At 39.6% G+C, this 16023-nt stretch overlaps 1 protein-coding gene across 2 annotated transcripts in view; it reads left to right on the top strand.

The window, feature by feature from the left end:
* Window positions 1-1278: 1278 nt before the first annotated feature.
* arhgef37 (Rho guanine nucleotide exchange factor (GEF) 37) overlaps window positions 1279-16023 on the top strand; it is a 21886-nt gene continuing 7141 nt past the window's right edge. Inside the window, exons 1-10 of one of the 2 annotated variants that reach the window (XM_083560728.1) lie at window positions 1279-1701; window positions 10416-10742; window positions 11620-11749; window positions 12266-12413; window positions 13192-13391; window positions 13537-13667; window positions 14002-14106; window positions 14361-14474; window positions 14744-15061; window positions 15370-15498. In XM_083560728.1, the coding sequence (XP_083416854.1) occupies window positions 10434-10742; window positions 11620-11749; window positions 12266-12413; window positions 13192-13391; window positions 13537-13667; window positions 14002-14106; window positions 14361-14474; window positions 14744-15061; window positions 15370-15498 (1584 nt within the window). In that variant the 5' untranslated portion in view covers window positions 1279-1701; window positions 10416-10433. Of the gene's footprint in view, window positions 1702-9236; window positions 9422-10415; window positions 10743-11619; window positions 11750-12265; window positions 12414-13191; window positions 13392-13536; window positions 13668-14001; window positions 14107-14360; window positions 14475-14743; window positions 15062-15369; window positions 15499-16023 lie in introns of those variants that run through there. The other variant, XM_083560727.1, reaches the window with a different exon arrangement.

Here is a 16023-nt window from a genome sequence, read left to right as displayed (position 1 = left end):
CATTTAAATACCAACCATGTTTTCTGTCCCAATGTACTTAAATTTGTATTTTGTTTGAACAATGTGTGCTGATATAACTACTTTTAGTGTCACCTCATTTTACCATGGGGAAAATAAGAAAATAATAAATTAATTATTGTAAATTATTTAAACCAAATGGATTTCTAGAGGGATGAATTTACAGTCTGGGATAGAAAGAAATCAGGCCAGGGCTCGCTTTTTCATAGCATTCTGTGTAATTTGCTTATAGCCACTGGTGGCGCTGTTGAACGTTTTTTAAATACTTCAAATATTCAAAATACTACACATTAGATAACAACCAGTGTTAGACGAAGTACACAAACCATGTACTTGAGTTAAAGTAGAGATACACTCGAAACTCGACTTGTGCTGCTTGGGATGGACTCCAGTTCCTCAGACCCTCAGATCCTCAGGCAGTAACTAAAGATTAATTATTATTATTATTATTATTATTATTATTATTATTATTATTATTATTATTAATAGCTTAATATAAACATGTGTTTAAATAAATAAACATTCTATATTTTAAAGCACCTTTTATTACTCTCTATTCTATCTATTATTTACTATTTATTATCCACTATTTAAAAATATGTATACACCAAACAGGCAAACATCATGACATTATAACATTATAACCAGTAAAGTGAATAACACTGATTATCTCTTCATTGTGGCACCTCTTATTGGGTGAGATATATTAGGCAACAAGGAAACATTTTGTCCTCAATGTTGATGTGTTAGAAGAAGGAAACTGGGCAAGCGTATGGATTTGAGTGAGTTTGACGAGGGCCAAACTGTGATGTCTAGACGACTGGGTCAGAGCATCTCTAAAACTGCAGCTCTTGTTGGATGTTCCTGGTCTACAGTGATCAGTATTTATCAAAAGTGGTCCAAGTAAGGAACAGTAGTGAACCGGTGACAGGGTCATGTGTGGCCAAGGCTCATTGATGCATGTGGGAAGTGAAGGCTGGTAGCTCATATTGTTTTTGCTGCAAAAGGGGAACTAACACAATATTAGGCAGGTGGTCATAACGTTATGCCTGATCGGTGGTCATAATGGTATGCCTGATTGTTGTACATATAATTTTAGATCATGCTGCTTTACTTTAAATGTCCACACGGTGTCACCATATCACTTTGTTTCTTAACACAAATCTTTCCAAAAATAAATTATAAACCACACACACACACACACACGCACACGCACACGCACACGCACACAATGTCAGCAGATGTATACATATATCTGTCAACTTCCCCATAGCTGTTTGATAAGCGCTGACGTCACGTTCCGACAGGTGCTCTGCTGCTAAAAGTGCGTCCCTACATCCGCTTTGTGGCGTCGTGCAGCGATCTGGGGATCATATTCCACGTGTGTCCGAGGTGGACTGTGGACTCGGGTGGACATGCTGGACTCTTGGTAGCCTGTAGTTTGTCTTGACGTGCTGCTTGGGGAACGTGGCGGTGCGCGTGCTCACGTGACAGGCTTGAAGACGCGGAGAGGAATGTCGCCAGAAGGTTACGGCCTGAGTCATGGTTTTGGATTATTCCGTTCAATTTACACTGACGTCTGAAAACACGCTTGAGCCTTTTAATCGGATTGTAAACCGTGCTGAGAGTCTGAACAGCATGAAGCTCTCCGACATGAGTGAGGTGGTCTCCTCCTGGCTGTAGGTAAGATGCGGCGAGGTCCACACCTGCACAGCTTTCATCTCCTGCTTCACATTATAAACAAGTTTCATTAGTTTTTAGTTTCTAAATGTTTTTAAATACCACAAAATGTTTCTAAAGACCACAAAATGTTTCAAAATGTTTCAAAATACTTTACTTTTGCTTTTACATGGAGAGGTGACCATTCCACTTCACTCTGGTATCTCAGGTAGCTTTATGTAAACAATGCATTAAAAAAACTAATTAACATTTTAAAGATAAATAATAATTCACTTCTGTTTTATATACATGCCTATATGGCTATATAGTATATTATATAATTAATTTCTAGCATTAAAACTTGTGTACACCGTCATGTAAAGAAAGAGTACAGAAACAGTGCTTTCATGCTGGGAAATGTAGTTTTAAGTTACCTACAGTGTTATTCAGTTATATGTCAAATGCGTGGCTTATATTCAGTGTGTTTGGATTTGAAAGAAATGAAACTGAACTTTTCATTTGAACTCTACAGTTCCTGTCAAAAGTTTGAAAACATTATCTTTTACTGATTTTGAGCCGCATGCGTGTGTTTTTGTTTATATGTAGCAAAGTAGGTAAATGCCAAAAACATGCAAGAATAGTGAGTCCGGATGACTCCAAATTGGACATTTCATTTCGTAACTGAACTTTAAGTGTAAGACGGAGAGTAGATGTGAGTGGATTACCTTCAACATGGAGATGGAAGCTTTATTTGTCTGAAATAGATGGGACCAACATGGGAACTATTCCAAACTTCCATAAATCTGCCTGGACTACAGCTAATTGAGACCAACTTCAACATACAACAGTGAGCCGAAGCATACGATCAAACGGCGTAAGCATTATTTAGAAAGCAAACAGCTGGATTGAGCGATATCTATCATGAAATGTTCTGCCCAATCACCACACCTAAACCCCATCGAACTGCTCAGATGAACTGGATCACAAGGTCAGAAAGAAATCTCTAACTAGTGAAGAAAACCTTGGCAAGTTTTACAAGAATCATTTCTTCAGATGAATGTTTAGAGAAACTAACTGTCTGGATGCCAAGAGTGTAAAAAGCTGTTAATAATGCTAAGGGTGTATTTATTATTATTATTTTTTAATTCTCAATGAAAATAAAGCTCAACATAATTTTTTTCAATGTACATCTTCATAGCTTTTGAATTACCCTGTTAGTTGCATATAAACAAAACGCCCAAAAGAACATGCATGCATATCTTAATAGTGATAAAGTGTAGATGTTTCCAAACTTTTGACAGGCTCCTGAAAGAATGTTAACTTACCGGAATTACCTGAATGTCCTATAGGCAGTGTCCACATGTTGAATAATCTTTTTTACATCTTTCATTTTCTTTCATGTTTTCCATAAGGGTGTAAAAAAAATTCTCACTTTTCTTTATTTTTTTTTTTCCTGACATTTTCACTCAGTTTTATAACACTTTTTGAAATCATTCACAAATCCAAGGCTCCCTAAGTATTGAAATGAATTATAATGCACCATGTGTTTGTTTATTTAAATGTATCAAGGCTTTTTATTACTTATTGAGAACAAAAATATACAGCGTATTACCTAAATAAGAGGTGTGTTGCAACTGGTTACCTCGTACCGTTTAGCTAGATTATGGAATAAAACGTTTTGAAAAATGTATTTATTTATTTTTCTTAATTAGAGATATGAATTATTATAACAATCCATTTTTAATTTCAAAACCAGTGTGTTGCACAAAGGCAAAATCAAGGTAAGACTAGAAGATTTCCCCAAATTAGACTATTCCTTTTTTTTTCCTTTCAAAGAGGATACAAATACAAAAGAATGAAATCCGCACCTTGTGGCAAAGCTTGAGTCACAAAGTTAGCTTTTAATGTGTCGCACATCATTACAAAGGTAAACCTAAATACTTCCACAGTCTCCTTATGTAATGCAAGTTTCAATGTCTAAGTTTTCTGATATTATAATATATTTCAATTATTACATTGAAAAGTGAGTTAGGTCAAGCCAAAAAAAAATTCTTAGTCCTCCTTCATCTACCAAATCTTAATATATTTCACTTCACATAAAAAAAGATTTTTGTGTAAGTTATGAAACGATAAGAGATCTCTAAGGAATGCCGGTGCTTACTTATATACAGTATTTTACAAACGTAATTACACCCCTCACATTTGAACAACCATTACTACATTATGACAACACTATAGAAATTAAACTTGGATATATTTTAGAGTAGTGAATGTGCATCTTGTATAACAGTACAAATTTGCTGTCCTCTGAAAATAACTCAACATAAAGCCATTATTGTCAAAATAGCTGGTAAAAAAAAGTGAGTACATCCTAAGTGAAAATGTAAGAACTTTGTCTGTTTGTATTATAATGTGTACATTGTTATCTCGCACTGCAATAATCTTCCTGGGCATTGAATTCACCAAAGCTGCACAGGTTGTTGCTGGGATCCTTTGCCACTCCTCCATTATAGCATCACTGAGCTGCAGGATGTTATACACATGATGCTTCTCCACCTTCCGCTTGCGGATGCTTTTCAGGTGCTCAATAGGGTTCAGAGTTGGAGACATATTCGGCCACACAATCACGTTCACGTTCCTTAACAAGGCAGTTGTCATTTTGATGTTGGGTTTGGGGTCGTTATGTTGAAAAACTGTCTTTCAGCCCAGTTTCTGAAGGGAGAGCATCTTGTTCTGCTTCAGAATGTCAGTACATATTGTAATCAGTGTTTCCTTACTCAGGACGTCGCCACACATGCTGTAGACCATCTGAGCCAAACAAGTTTATCTTAGTCTCATCAGACCACAGGACATGGTTCCAGTAATTCATGCTCTTGGACAGGTTTTCTTGTAAACCAGCTTCAGAAGATTCTTCCTTCTGGAATGACTGCCATGCAGACCGACTTGTTGCAGTGTGTGCTGTATGGTCTGAGCACTGACAAGCGGACCTTTTGCTTCTGCAACCTCTAAAGCAATGCTGGCAGCACTTGTGTCTGTTTTTTGACGCAGCTTCTGCACCTGTCGCACAGCACAAGGACTTGACTTCTTTGATGGACCCTTGCGAGGCCTGTTCTAAGTGGAGCCCATCTTGGAAAACCTCTGTATGATCCTGGCCACTGTACTGTAACTCAGTTTCAGGGTATTACAGATATTTTTATAGCCTCTGGAATATACTTTTGTAAGATACTATCTTCTTCTTCTTTCGGCTGCTCCCATTAGGGGTGGCCACAGCGGATCATCCGTCTCCATACCACCCTGTCCTCTACATCTGCCTCTTTCACACAAACTACCTGCATGTCTTCCCTCACCACATCCATAAACCTCCTCCTTGGCCTTCCTCTTTTCCTCCTACCTGGTGGCTCCATCCTCAGCATTCTTCTACCAATATAATTCATGTCCCTCCTTGGCACATGTCCAAACCATCTCAATCTCGCCTCCCTCACCTTGTCACCAAAACATCCTACATGCGCTGTCCCTCTAATAAACTCATTTCTAATCTTGTCCATCCTCGTCACTCCCAACGAAAACCTTAACATCTTCAGCTCTGCCACCTCCAGCTCCATCTCCTGTCTTTTACTCAATGCCACTGTCTCTAATCCATACAACATCGCAGGTCTCACCACAGTCCTATAAACTTTCCCTTTCATTCTTACAGATACTCTACTATTACAAATCACTCCTGTCATTCTTCTCCACCCACTCCACCCTGCCTGCACTCTTTTCTTTACTTCTCTAACACACTCTCCATTACTTTGCACTGTTGACCCCAGGTACCTGAACTCCTCCACCTTTTCCAGCTCTTCTCCCTGCAACCGCATCACTCCACTGCCCTCCCTCTCATTCACACACATGTACTCTGTTTACTCCTACTGACTCTCATTCCCCTTCTTTCCAACGCATATCTCCACCTCTCCAGGCTCTTCTCAACCTGCTCCCTACTCTCACCACAAATGACAATATCATCCGCAAACATCATAATCCAGGGAGACTCCTGTCTGACCTCGTCCGTCAACCTGTCCATCACCACTGCAAACAGGAAAGGGCTCAGGGCCCTTTCCTTTCCGATCCTTGATGCAGTCCAACCTTCACCCTGAACCAGTCTGTCGCTCCTACTGCACACTTCACTGCTGTCACACTGTCCTCATACATGTCCTGCACCACCCTCACATACTTCTCTGACACACCTGACTTCCTCATACAATACCACAACTCCTCTCTTGGCACTCTGTCGTACGCTTTCTCTAAATCCACGAATACACAATGCAATTCCTTCTGTCCTTCTCTATACTTCTCCATCAACATCCTCAAAGCAAATAAGGCATCTGTGATGCTCTTCCTCGGCATGAAACCATACTGTTGCTCACAGATTGTCACCTCTTCTCTCAGCCTGGCTTCCACTACTCTTTCCCATAACTTCATGGTGTGACTGATCAACTTAATTCCCCTGTAGTTACTGCAAGACTGCACATCTCCTTTATGCTTAAAGATCGGTACCAGCACACTTCTTCTCCATTCCTCAGGCATCTTCTCACCTTCCAAAATCCTGTTAAACAACCTGGTCAAAAACTCCACTGCCATCTCTCCTAAACATCTCCACGCTTCTACCGGTATGTCATCTGGTCCAACCGACTTTCCACTCTTCATCCTCTTGATCGCTGCTCTCACTTCCTCCTTACTAATCCTATCTACATCCTGCTTCACCAACTCCACATCGTCCAACCCTCTCTCTCTCTGATTTTCCTCATTCATCAGCTGCTTAAAATACTCCCTCCATCTTCTCAACACACACTCCTCACTAGTCAAGACATTTCCCTCTCCATCCTTTACTGCTCTAACTTGCAGTACATCCTTCCCAGCTCGGTCCCTCTGCCTGGCCAATCGGTATAAATCCTTTTCTCCTTCCTTAGTATCCAACTCTTCTTCTTCGCCTCCAAAACCATCTTACAGACCACCATCCGATGCTGTCTAGCTACACTGTCCCCTGCCAACATCTTACAGTCTCCAATATCCTTCAGGTTGCATCTCCTGCATAGCACATAGTCCACCTGTGTGCACCTTCCTCCACTCTTATACGTCACCCTATGATCCTCCTTCTTCTTAAAATAAGTGTTCACCACTGCCATTTCCATCCTTTTAGCAAAATCTACCACCATTTGCCCTTCCACATTCCTCTCCTTAAAACCATACCTACCCATCACCTCCTCATCATCTCTGTTCCCTTCACCTACATGCCCATTAAAGTCTGCCCCAATCACCAATCGTTCTTTCCTAGGTACACCATCTACCACTTCATCTAACTTACTCCAGAATCTTTCCTTCTCCTCCATCTCACAGCCCACTTGTGGAGCATAGGCACTGATGACATTTATCATCATTCCTTCAACTTTCACCTTCACGATCATCACCCTATCAGAAACTCTCTTCATCTCCACTACACTCTTACTGTACTCTTCCTTCAGAATCACCCCTACACCATTTCTCTTTCCATCCACACCATGATAAAACAGTTTAAACCCACCTCCAATATTCCTGGCCTTACTCCCTTTCCACTTGGTCTCCTGAACACACAACATATCTACCTTTCTCCTCTCCATCATGTCAGCTACCTCTCTCCCTTTACCCGTCATAGTACCAACATTTAAAGTACCAACTCGAACCTCCACCCTCCTACACTGCTCCTTTCCCTGCCGTCTCTGTAGACGTCTTCCTCCTCTCCTCCTCCTTCTTCGGCCAGCAGTAGCCCAATTTCCACTGGTACCCTGTCGGCTAACGATACCTGTGGCGGTCGTTGTTAACCTGGGCCTCGACCGATCCGGTATGAAATTCTCATTTGTGATCCGCATATTTGATTTGGCACATGTTTTACGCTGGATGCCCTTCCTAACGCAACCCTCCCCATTTACCTGGGCTTGGGACCGGCACTAAGAGTGCACTGGCTTGTGCATCCATAATGGCTGGGTTTTTGTAAGGTACTATAAGTGAAATAATTATTATGGGGAAGTGGTGCTACAGTGGCTTAGTATAATATAATAATAATAGTAATAGTAATGGGCTAAACAGACTTTCTCCTTGGATGAGACTTGGATGTTTGCCAGATACGTAAACAAAATCAACAGGTTGTGTCATTATAGGAAAATTATTACCAACTTAGTAGTGTGATGGTGAAATTATCCTAATGTAGTACATATTTTCTTTAATTTCAATGAAGCTATCCTTAAATCTTTCAGCCATCTTTTCCCACAATGATCTAACACGACATTCTGATTTGTGAAAGAACAATGTCAACCTTTTTTAATCATTGTTTTTAATATTCTTCCCTCACCAGCATCTTAAGACTAAAAAGAAATGTACTTTTTAGTGTACCTTTTACTGTTTATATATATTTCATTTATTCAGTGCGTGAGGTATCATAGACAAATCTTTTTAAATTTGATGTTGTATATGCATTAGGTTAATTAGTAGAGAAATAAGTTCTCTGACCAACTGGTGTATAAATACTCCATTGTCTGTTGTGAGCATCATGACCAAGCCAAGTCATTTTACATGAGCATTGTTGGAATTTAATGAATCACAGCATGTGCATGACTAAACAAACGTGTGGTTTGTAGTCAAATTGTGGTTAATATAATGAAAACGAGGCAGCTTTATCCATGTAGGATTTCACCAGAGAGCTTCCCTTTCATTTATTGCAAGGCAGCAGGTAGCTACATGATATCTATTCTGTAGCGTTGTGTGACCGCAGATCATGTGCACGTTTGTGTATAATTTGCACCATGCCTTGGTAATTTGTTCACAGCTACTCAGTTGATTGTCTGTGCTTTGTTTAACTTTCACAATAGTGTGCAAGTAAATCACATCTGCTACAGCTTTGTAGGATGTTTACGCCTTCAACATAAAGTTTAATCTGTATCTTTTTTAATTTGTCCTCTATCCTGCAGTATTTAAATGTCCACTTAAGCTATATATTCCCACTCTTATATACATGTTTTAAAATGTGCAACAAGTACACAAATCTCTGTGTCCGCCATCATTGACCTCCGTTTGATCCAGGTTTCTCAGTGGTGTCTTCTCGTGTGAGTTCTTTGTGTTCTCTGGTTTCTTGCCCCCTCCTTGAAACATGGCAATGGGTGAATTGGGTTATGCTTAATTGCCCTGAGGTGTAAATGAGTGTGCACCTGGTTTAAATATCCCATCCATAGTATAGTCCTAAATGCTACGTTTAGTAGTGTAATTTCAGATAGCACACTAATGGTCCCCTATAATTTTCTTTCATTGTCTACTTAGATTTTTGTTTGTTTGTGTGTGCACATCCTGCTTCTGGTTTTGTGTACACTTTAGCCTGCTCCTTCAGCAATTTTCACTTCCTGTTTGTAAGCTGCTGCTGTCCATCAGCCTATTCAACTTTTTTTTGTGTGTGTGTGTGTGTGTCTATTCCTCCCTACTGGCCTTATCCCTTTTCCTCTGGCTATTGGCCCCTCCTTCCTTTGATTCCACTTTTCCACTGACCCACCCATCCCCCTTCAGTCACACACCCATGCCACATGAGGCCCTGCAGTCTGACTCAGTGGAGAAAGTTACCCCAGCCAGATTGTGTGTATGTGTTTGTGTGTGTTGGTGCCAGACTTTCCTCTTCTGAAACACACTTCTCTGCCTGTGCTCTGTCTACACAGGAAGAACCAGCACCGAATGCTCTCTAACTATGAAGGTAACGATGCACTTTAATAGATATTTTAAGCAATCTGTTTGGTTACAAACCTGCCGGTTTCCTCTCTGCTCGACTGCAGGCGGGTTGCACTGCACTGCACCACTTTATACAGGGCTGTCAGAGCTCAGCGAAACGTGCTGAGCATGGGCGGTTTTGTGTACATGCAAGCTCATCTGAACTAATGTAATTTATCTCTGTTGGATATCTGTGTGGTTTGCTTCATGAAAAAAAGTGTAAGCTTAGTATTTCCGTAAATGTTGACACAGCTGATGAGAACAGTCATATGATGCTTGATGCTTTCCTGGCAACGTTGTTTCCTTTATTTGTCATGCAGCATATTTCTATGAAGACTGTTTTATGTTCAGTCAGGGTTTCTTAAGGTCAAGGACCTTATGAAAACCTGCAAGTGCTGCAAGTGGCATCGTTTTAAGAAGAGACACTTGTGTGCGCACATGGTTGTCCCACCCTGGTCTACAAACTGCTATAATAGAACTTAATAATAATAGATTTTCAGACAAACATGCTAATTTGGGATTTAATTGTACTATGAATAATAATCTCAAGAGTGTATTTTCCCCTTTGGCTATATGAACATAATTGTAGAGTAGCAATGTTAGTACATAATAATACCTTAAGGATTGTTGTTCCTTTTGAGGGGTTGTTTTATCGTTCTTACTTCGTTCGGAACGTTCGTTCATTCGTTCGGGAAAGACAACGAACGAACGTTTGTTTGGAAGACAAATAATATAATTGAAATGAATTGAGCTGTTAGCTGTTATAAAACCACATTTCATTTGCTTCACTTGGAAAAAACATTGCTTGTTTCCTCTTTGTCATCTCTTTTGTTATGTCTCTGTGTCCTGTGCTAGCCTTTTTACAACGCTAACCTGAAGTTCTGTGTTTTTCCACCAATCAGACAGGCACACATTTTTATTATGTCTCTAAGTTTCTGTGCCTTTTTAAAATGCTAACCTGAAGTTCTGTGTTTCTCTAGCTATCAGGCAGGTCTGGTATGAATCGTCGATTTGGGAGGCTAAGCAGGCAGGGAACCTCAGAGGAACTCCCTGGACTGAATGAGGTGGCTGGAGATGAAATAGGACAGATACCAGTGGTGTCTGTGGAAGATGTGGACAGTACTGAGAATGAAGAAAAGGACGCTGAGAGGAAGTCTAAGACTGCCCAGGAAGAGGCAGCGGAAAGGGAAAGGGCAGCTCAGAGGCAGATCATGGCCATGCAAGAGCTGGTGGACACGGAGAGGAAGTACTTGAAGCATCTGCAGATTTGCACAGTTACTATCCAAGGCAATCTCCTGAAACTACAGGTAGGTCTTCTTCTCACTTTTGTTCTGACGTTCGATCTAATCATCTGCATATTCAATCCGTTAAGCACAGACGATCTAATATACCAGGGGTCTCTAACCAGTAGTGAACAAACACTGTGCCGTCGATCATTAGGTACCAGGCCACACAGAAAGAATAAAAGCTTTAAAGTGTATTTTATTACCATTCTGTTGACTTGCATGGTGTGCACAGTGACCGTTTCCACCCATGCCAATTTCCTGCACTTGTTCCAGTCACTTTTTTTTCCACTGATTCTGCTTTATGGTGAGTTGAGTTACATTTTCATATATGTAATAATTAAATACGTGATTATATATGCACAATATTGTCTTGTTACGCACTCCTCTGGGTCTGTGGATAAATTGTCTTGTGTGAAACAGGTCCATAGTGTAAAAAGGTTTGGGATTGCTGTAATAGACAGTATGTATCTACATCGTAGTCTTGACTGTAATCTGATTAAGCAAACTGTTTTATATTAAGGCTAATGTAATATTTTATTTTTGTCACATAACAGAAACTTGTCTATGCTAACATTTTTTTTTCCTTTTTGAAATAGTGTTCCATCTATATAGCAAGTTAGTTTCTCTAGTTAGTTGGACCCTTAAAAAAGTTACAAATAAACATCTAACAGAAAATGACACAATATCAATGTAAAACATTTATTCTGTTTTTGTGAATCATTGATCATAAGAAACTATAACATATTAGAACAAGTTCATTCATTAAATCCTGTGATTTGCTGCTACACAATTCTCAATGTTGCTGTTATAGAAAATTAATCATCACCCAGTCACAATGGGGAATTGAACAGTTCTCTGTTACAAAATGTTACATAAAAACCTTTTGTAACCCCTCTAGCCCCCACTTCCCAATCTGGATGGAATGTATCAGCACATTGACAAAGTGATGAATGTGTCCAGCCGACTTCTCAGCATCCTAGACCAGACAGACATAAAGCCTAGTGATCCTCAGTACCTTGAAAAACTCTGTAAGTATTACAGGAAAAAAACTAGACTGTCAAGTTCAGATTCCTTTGGGTGCTTTTTTTTGCACTGTGTGACCTTACCTTGTAGACACCTACATCGTGTATTTGTAGACATACATAGTGCCAAAGAGCAATCATGAATTTCAAGTTCAAATTCCTCTGTACATATTTTCTAATACACACCCATCACTTCAAGCATTTGAGTTGTTTGATTGGAATGTGCCAAAATTAGCTCAGCCACACTATGAAAACTGCTATGTAATGATGTAATTGCACCAGACTGTACAAACGAAAGGGACGTGAGAAAAATACTTTTCAGCCTCAAGGTGTTGTAAACAGATCCCCAAATTGAAGCTGAAAATAAAAGCTATTTTACCAGCCATGACAGAAAAATGACCTTGTTTTAAAGACTCAAGCTATTCTTTGCTAGAGTTGTCTCTTTTTAGATTTGGACAGATAAAATTATTCCTGTTGATTCTAACCGTAGTTTGAACTGTTCTTTTTTTTTTTTTTTTGTAGGTAGCTCTTTCCTGCTTATGTCAGAAGACATAGAGGCAGCATACAAGGAATATCTGGCCAACTATAATAACATCACAGCTATAGAGAACAACTATAAGCAGAAGGAAGCCCAGTGGCTAGAAATGGTGAAAGTCATCAAGTCCTCTGCGTAAGTCATTATCACACTTCAGTTGTTCAGTTTACAGCCTTTTATCACCTTGGAATCAATGATCTGGTTGATTGTCTCAGCAGTCTGTCACATTTATTACATAATTTCCTAAAAGCTTTTTTTTTTTTTTGAGTCAATAAAAGGTACAGGAGGTGAATTTTTTTTATTATTATTATTATTATTATTATTATTATTATTATTATTATTATTATTATTATTATTATTATTATTATTATTATTCAAATAACTAATGTTGGTTTAGAAGTTTTTCAATGTTTAGAACAATATAGTACATTTATTAATTGATATATAATATATAGTAAGTTATGATTTGTTTTGCCTTTGCTTTCTGGTAGACAAATATCATCCCAAGTGTAAATGGGCGGATGAATATGTGTGCCCCAGACAGATTCAGTAATCTAGCACAGATAAAGCAGTTAGTGCAAAGAAATGCATTATACTTGCATATCCCTGATATAAAATGACATGCGGTCACACCCAGATTGGGATGGTTTCCTTTTTGAGTATGATTTCTCTAAGGGTTTCTTCCTCATGCCATCCCAAGGAGTCAATCAATCTCATCTACTGCCTCTTTTCAGTTATAGGGAACAAACTTATACATTCTTTTATAACCACTATATCTGTGTAAAGCTGCTTTGAGACAATATATTATATTATATTATATTATATTATATTATATTATATTATATTATATTATATTATATTATTAGCGGCACAAATTAGGGACTTTTTACACTTTTCTTTGTGTCTCCTCCAGACCAGATGTGAACGCCTCAACTCTCAGCTTTTTCTTGGTGATGCCCGTACAGAGAATTGCCCGCTACCCCCTGTTGTTGCAAACCATACAGAAGCACACTAATACCCAGCATCCTGCCTACTCTCTGCTGGAGCACACAGCCCACACCGCCGTCCAGCTGAACTGTACAATTAATGAGTACAAGCGCTTCCGTGAAGTGGGTGAGAACCTGACTTTAGTTATGGAAACATTTACACATCAACACCGTTTGCTTATGGAATTATGGTTGGCTTTTGTATATTCACTTAAGGGTCTGTTTATCATATATCACTCATTTGTATTTTTCATTTTCTTTTACTTGGAAAGCTGATAAGTACAAGAAGACTGAAACCCTGACCATTAAAGACAAAATTAACCGACTGAGTGGACACAGCATTGCTAAGAAGACCGCCAGACTGGGCCAGTACATTAAACATGAAACTGGTATTGTACCAAAGGTAATGTGCTCTGCTTGCTAAATCTCTCATATACATTGTTTAAAGTGAGATTACGCCCTGTTTCAGATTAATCCTCAATCTGCATAGGCTTTGTCTGTTTTATGTTTAGTGTAAATGAGCCTGATGGGCGATCAGGCCTGCATGCATACTGTCTTTAACACTTCACACACTGTGAATAGCAACAACAGGGTTTTAGCAACAGGCAACCGCCGAAACTCAGAATTAGTTTGCTGAAAAGACATGCACAGTTTAAAAGCCTTGCTATTTATATGCATTTAGGACACATTGTTAGTCCTATAAGTGATGCTTATTTTTTCTTTATTATCAAATTTAGCTAAAGGATGAAGAGTTTGATGCTCTTGCAGGCATTTTCTTTGTCTTGGAGAAGGGTGTCACAGAGCTGCATGCCAACATGGCAGCGTATCTCAGCCACCTCCAGGTAGGTTAAGAATGCGAGGTTCCTTTTAAAAACTCTTACATTATTATAAATTTATTTTAGAAATTCTGTCATCTAATGTCACATTTCTCAGCGGTAGTTTTGCTTGATGTGCTTATTTCCATTGCTGTTTTAGCTGGTAAGAGGAAAAAGCAATATAGAGTTCACCCTGGGATGAAGGATCTGGACAATTTGTCACATCTGTGTTTTGATATTGTAGTGTAAATATGCAGAACTGTGAACTGTTTTTCTTACAGAGGTTCCTCAGCTGTAGTCCGGAGGAGGCCGATTTGGACCTGGACGGCGAGAAGGTTGCTCTCTTCTCAAAGGAAATTACTGTTGCACTCAGACTCTGGATATTCCCTGTTTATGTGAGTGAAAGTTTATGCATGAACGATATGAGAAATAGAAGTCATATCAGCTCATTTTCAGTTTCATTTTAATGAGTTTTCTGGACCCCTATGAGCATGCTGAAGGTGACAGAGGAGGCAGATATGTTGTGCCAATGTTTAGAGTAAAAGTTTCAACAACGTAAAACGTTAATTTCCATTCCAAAACATTGAACCCAGTCAGCCCCAACAATCATCCATTACAGATTATGTGCGGAATATGTTAATAAACGTACATTTGGTTCCTGCAGGAGAGTCGCCTAAAGAATCTGGTATTTAAACCATTGTCTTCTCTGCAAGAGCTGATGGCCGGGCCTCGCAACCTGATCCGCAAGAGGCAGGACAAGCTGTTTGACTTTGAGAGAATTGAGGAGAAGAGTAGCCTGAGCTATGATGAGCAGGCCATTGCCAACACCTACAAGACCATCAACACACTGTTGCTCAACGAGCTGCCTACATTCAATGCCAATGCCTTGCAGCTGCTTTGGGCCACTCTTGGTGCCTTCAGCTGTCTCCAAAAGGACCTGGCCATGGACATGGAGCAGCTCACCACCAGTTTTACCCATCAGGTTTGTAGAAGAAAGGCAGATGGGAATAGCACAATGGCTTGTGTAAAAAGTTTAGGCGTAGCTTAAGGCAACCAATTGCTGTAATCCAGTCAATGAAACGGATCTTTGTTCAGCGCTCTTACGAGTCCATTGGTGCTTAGTTGGAACAAGAGTTGGAATTTTTACATTTTACTACATTGGTCATAAAAAAAGTAAACAATTCACATTATCAGGTTATACCCCTGGGATCCACCAACCAAGAAATATATCTTGACCAAAATTCTGAACATAGATGTTATTTTATCTTTCTCTTTCTTTTCTTTATGCAGCTTCCACACACTGATTTAGACAACAGTGCATTCTGGGAGTGGGCGGAGAGCACAGTGCTGGAGGGTGCCAGGAAACTGGAGAGGCTGTGTCAGAGCGTTCAGGATGAGCTCAACGCTCCCATTGTGCAGGTCCGTCTAACACAGAACCCACCTATTTGTCCAGTGTGTGTGTGTGTGTGTGTGTGTGTGTGTGTGTGTGTGTGTGTGTGTGTGTGTGTGTGTGTGTGTGTGTGTGTGTGTGTGTGTGTGTGTGTGTGTGTGTGTGTGTGTGTGTGTGTGTGTGTGCTCCAGCATGTCCACACTTAACTTTTTATGGCGCTTGTGAGCATAGCAGAATTGTGTAGTAAAATGTGCTCAGTAGCACCATTCACATTGAATTATCCAGCGCAAGGGTCATGTGTTTCAGATGAGCCCACCCATTAAGCAAACTCCTATCTAAGCTAAACACGATATGACAAGGCATACTGTATTGCAGCTGGGGGAAAAACATCTGCTGTCTATTTGTACAATTCTTTCAGTATAACCATATGATCAGGCTACGAGAAATTGGAAAAAAAAATGAAATTAAGTTATATTCATTTAACCTTTAATTTCAATTGAACACAATAAGGACACACAGGACACAGTTGTCATTATTTATAATGGTATGGCTTT

This window comes from Silurus aristotelis (assembly GCF_946808225.1).
Source record: "Silurus aristotelis genome assembly, chromosome: 14".
Lineage (NCBI taxonomy): Eukaryota > Metazoa > Chordata > Actinopteri > Siluriformes > Siluridae > Silurus > Silurus aristotelis.
Note: the sequence above shows the minus strand (reverse complement) of the source record. Positions and strands in the feature narration are given on the sequence as shown.